The 4,411-nt window shown below is 45.1% G+C and overlaps 1 protein-coding gene across 1 annotated transcript; it reads left to right on the plus strand.

Annotated features, from left to right (window-relative positions):
* The first annotated feature begins 2,816 nt into the window (after window positions 1-2,816).
* On the plus strand, window positions 2,817-3,446 carry LOC122108732 (endogenous retrovirus group K member 6 Pro protein-like). Its single transcript, XM_042680720.1, has one exon. The coding sequence runs from the start codon at window positions 2,817-2,819 to the stop codon at window positions 3,444-3,446; it is 630 nt and encodes a 209-aa protein (XP_042536654.1).
* Window positions 3,447-4,411: the final 965 nt, after the last annotated feature.

Raw genomic sequence — 4,411 nt, forward strand, 5'->3', positions numbered from 1 at the left:
TATTCTTAACTATAATAACTTTGTTTCTTGTGGTATACAAGTGCTGTTTGCTATAAAATACAGCCACTACCTTCGATAAGAGCTGTTAAGCCGTGGAGCCTATTGATACCCTGATTGATAACATTGCTTGGAGCAACCACTTTCCATAAGAGCCGTTAAGCCTTACAACTTACCAATGTCCTGTTTGACAACATTGCTTGGCGCCTTCTGAAGATTCCCTACCTATGACCTTTTGCAAAATATACTTTGCAGTTTTGGTGCCTAGCAACCCTATTGACCTGCTGATGCTAATTACCCTGTTCAGTGTGGTATATATACTGCTGTGTAAAAAATAAAGTTTGAGACCTTGATCAGAACCCTGTCTTGGTCTCCTTTCTCGTGTCTGGTTTGTCTCTCATTCAGGTCAGTTCCTCTTTGAGCCCTTGTTGACCGACCCAGCGGGCCGGGGCAGGTGGTGCCCAACATGGGGCTCGAAGCATGGATCCTGGTCTGAACGTCGTCCGATTGACCAGCCTCTCTCTTCTTCTTGGATGGCCACCCAGCCCGTGAGGGAAGATCCGCATCCTGATCACTGCAGAAACGCCCGACTGTGATACAGATCTGTAAGGTAAGGGAGGTGATGCAATCATGGGACAAACACTTAGTAAGCATGAACTTTTTGTTCAAGGCCTAAAAGCCTCACTCAAGGCACGAGGAACACGGGTTAAGAAAAAAGATTCAACTCAATTTTTTATGCTGATGGAGGATATTTGCCCTTGGTTTCCTCAGGAAGGCAATATAGACAAAGGTAGGGTCATGTTGGAGACTGTCATAAGGATTATTATGAAACTTTTGGCCCCAAAAAGATTCCTGTTCAGGCTTTTTCATATTAGAACCTCATAAATGAGATCCTCCAAGTTTGCTACCAACACAAAGATGTGTCTAGAGTGGTTAAGGAAGGTGAAGAATTTTTAAAAATTAAATTTACAGGGAGTCAGGCCTCCCTTGCCTCAAAACCCTTCTCCTATCCCCCCTCAGTCGCGTCTCATTGTCCCTCGGTTTCCAAACCAATGCCTGACGCTAACAGTGACTCACAATTACAAAAACCAAAAGCTATATACACGGTTCTTTCTAACCTTAGATCCCAAAGGCCCAATGATGCTGTCCTTCCCCCGGAGGACTAGGCCACTTTAGAAGAGGAGGCTGCTAGATACCACGCCTCAGACTGGCCCCCTCTAAACCCCTTGGGCATGCAACCTTCTCCCTATAAAACAGCCCCTCCCTTCTGTGCCCCTGCCTTGGCCTCTTCAACAGATCTTGAGGAGGTCACCAGACAAGCCACAGTTAAGCTTTCCCGGGAAGCCCAGTCCTTAAGGGCCCTACTTCAGGCCAAGAAAGAAAAGGCCCAACTATTACAACTATATAAACTGGACCTAGAAATTAGGAACACAAATTTACAAAAATTAATGACAAAAAAGAAAAAGATCCTTCATGCTTTTCCAGTCACTCTGTCTCAAATTAGAGCCATTTCGGAAAATCTAAAAGGAGAATCTGATGATCAAGAGACTGAGGCAGATGACAGAGAGGAAGAGCGGGAGGGAGGGCCCAAGTGTGATGACTCAAATGGGGAAGAGAAAGGAGGAGAGCATCTGGTTATTAGAGCTCAAAAATACCATCACCTTAAATTTAGACATATTAAAGAATTAAAAAATGCTGTTTCCTTGTACAGCCCTACCGCTCCTTTTACCATTTCTCTTTTGGAATCATTGAGCGAGGACTGGCTTACAGTAAATGACTGGGCCATGCTAACCAAGGCTACTTTAACACGAGGAGATTTTCTTTTATGGAAGGCTGATTATGGTGAAAGGTGCCAGGATATAGCTCGCTGTAACACATCTGCTGGTTGTCACTCTAAGTCCTGGACCATAGAAAAATTGATGGGCAATAAGCCATTTGATACTAATGAAAAACAGGCTAAATTTCCCCCAGGATTGCTTGTTCAGATCCAACACGCTGCCCTTAGGGCCTGGAAAAACCTCCCTTCTCAAGGGTCTGCTGTTACCTCCTTGGCCAAAGTTCTACAGGGACCCCATGAATCTTACAGTGAGTTCATTGGACACCTTACAGAGGCTGCCGAGTGCCTTATGGGAATGGAAGAAACTGATAATGAGCTTATTAAACATCTTGCTTTTGAAAATGCCAATTCTGCTTGCCAAACGGCTTTACGTCCCCACCGCCGTGGCAAAACCATTACTGACTTTATCAGACTTTGTTCTAATGTTGACCCCGCCTCACGCAACATCGGCCTGGCCATAGGCGCTGCCCTTAAGGATTTTACTCAGAGCCAAAAACCTAAAACCTGCTTTAATTGTAAACAGCCTGGCCATTTTTCAAAGGACTGTACGACCCCCAAGGCTGAAAAACCACCCCCTCTGTCTTTATGCCCAACGTGCAAACGGGTCATACATTGGGCCTCTGAATGTCGCTCCAAAACCAATATCCAGGGCAATCCCCTACCACCCAAACAGGGAAACTTTGTCCGGGGTCTGCCCCAGGGCCGCAAAATCAAAACAGGACAGAACCCTGGAGCTGTCAGGTTCGTCCCCCAAGTGACCCCTCACGCACCATCAGCGCCCTCATATGGGCAACCACAGGAAGTGCAGGATTGGACCTCTGTGCCTCCTCCCACACAATATTGACCCCCGAGTTAGGAAATCAGATTCTTTCCACAGGAGTGTTTGGCCCACCGCCCCCAAACACCTTTGGTCTCATTCTGGGGTGTGGTAGTGCTGTTTTTCAGGGCCTTAGTATTTCCCCTGGGGTTATTGACAAGGACTATGAGGGAGAGATTAAGTTACTGGCTACTGCTTCTCAGGGGCCAGTCAAAAGTTTTTCCTGGACAAAGAATTGCTCAATTAATATTGCTTCCCATTGATAAGACAAACCCTAGCCTTACACAAAAGAGAGGATCCAGAGGCTTTAGGTCTTCGGATGCTTACTGGGTCCAGGAGATTACTCAGGACTGGCCTCTCTTCAAGCTAAAATTGGATGGGGAAAAATTTGAAGGCCTTATGGATATGGGTGCTGATGCTACAATTATTTCTAAAAGAGACTGGTCCCCATCCTGGCCCCTTACCCCTTCCATGACTCACCTTAAAGGCATTGGACAAACCTCTAACCCATTACAGAGCTCCAAAATTTTAACCTGGGAAGGTGGAGCAAAAAATAAGGGCACAGTCCAGCTGTACGTGGTTGAGACCCTCCCGGTTAACTTGTGGGGACGTGATATTTTATCCCAAATGAAGCTTATAATGTATAGTCCAAATGAATTGGTTACTCAACAGATGCTTAACCAGGGCTTTCGCCCTGGACAAGGCTTAGGAAAACATTCTCAAGGCCCTAAAGAACCCATTCAGGTGGAGGTAAAAATCATTCCTTTCCGTATGGGCTATAAAAATTTATCCTAGGGCCGTTGACATGCCTGTACTCCATGCAGACAAAATATCCTGGAAAAGGACTGAGCCTGTATGGGTTGATCAATGGCCTTTGTCCTCTGAAAAACTGGCTACGGCTACTACAGGTACAGGTACTACAGCTACAGTACAGGAACAGCTTGCTGCAGGCCACATTGAACCCACCACATCTCCGTGGAACACTCCCATTTTTGTAATTAAAAAGAAATCAGGAAAATGGAGATTACTTCAGGATCTTAGAGAAGTAAATAAGGCCATGCTGTCCATAGGAGCCCTTCAACCCTGACTTCCCACACCCGTGGCTATTCCCACGGGGTACCATAAGATTGTTATTGATTTAAAGGATTGCTGTTTTACTATTCCTTTACATCCTGAGGACCGTGAATATTTTGTATTTAGTTTACCAGTAACTAATTTTAAAGGCCCTATGCCATGATTTCAGTGGAAGGTTTTTACCCCAGGGCATGGCAAATAGTCCCACATTATGCCAAAAGTTTGTAGCCCAGGTGGTGGATCCATTTAGGCAACAGGGGCCCTCCATATATTTAATTCACTATATGGATGATTTACTTTTAGCGGGCCCTGACCCTGATCAGCTTCTTTACTGCTCCCAAAGACTTTCTAAAGCCCTTACTGACGCTGGCCTTCAAATTGCTCCAGATAAGATCCAGCTGGCTCCTCCCTATACATTTCTGGGCTTTGAGCTTTTTTATAAAAGGATTTTTTCACAAAAAATTCAACTTAGAACAGCCCATTTACAAACTTTAAATGATTTTCGGAGGCTTCTCAGAGACATTAACTGGCTCCAGCCATACCTTAAACTAACTACTGGTGAACTTAAACCTCTATTTGATATCCTTAAAGGGGACCCAAATCCGACCTCCAGCCGATCATTAAACCCCCAAGCCATAGAAGCGTTGAGATTGGTAGAAACAGCCATTACAAATCAACAAATTACT

This window comes from Dipodomys spectabilis, unplaced genomic scaffold (assembly GCF_019054845.1).
Source record: "Dipodomys spectabilis isolate Male_0828 unplaced genomic scaffold, ASM1905484v1 ptg000065l, whole genome shotgun sequence".
In the NCBI taxonomy this organism is placed as follows: domain Eukaryota; kingdom Metazoa; phylum Chordata; class Mammalia; order Rodentia; family Heteromyidae; genus Dipodomys; species Dipodomys spectabilis.

Bases quoted from the DNA above. Each gene is read 5' to 3' on its own strand.
- LOC122108732 (XM_042680720.1), top strand. From the start codon at position 2,817: ATGAGGGAGAGATTAAGTTACTGGCTACTGCTTCTCAGGGGCCAGTCA.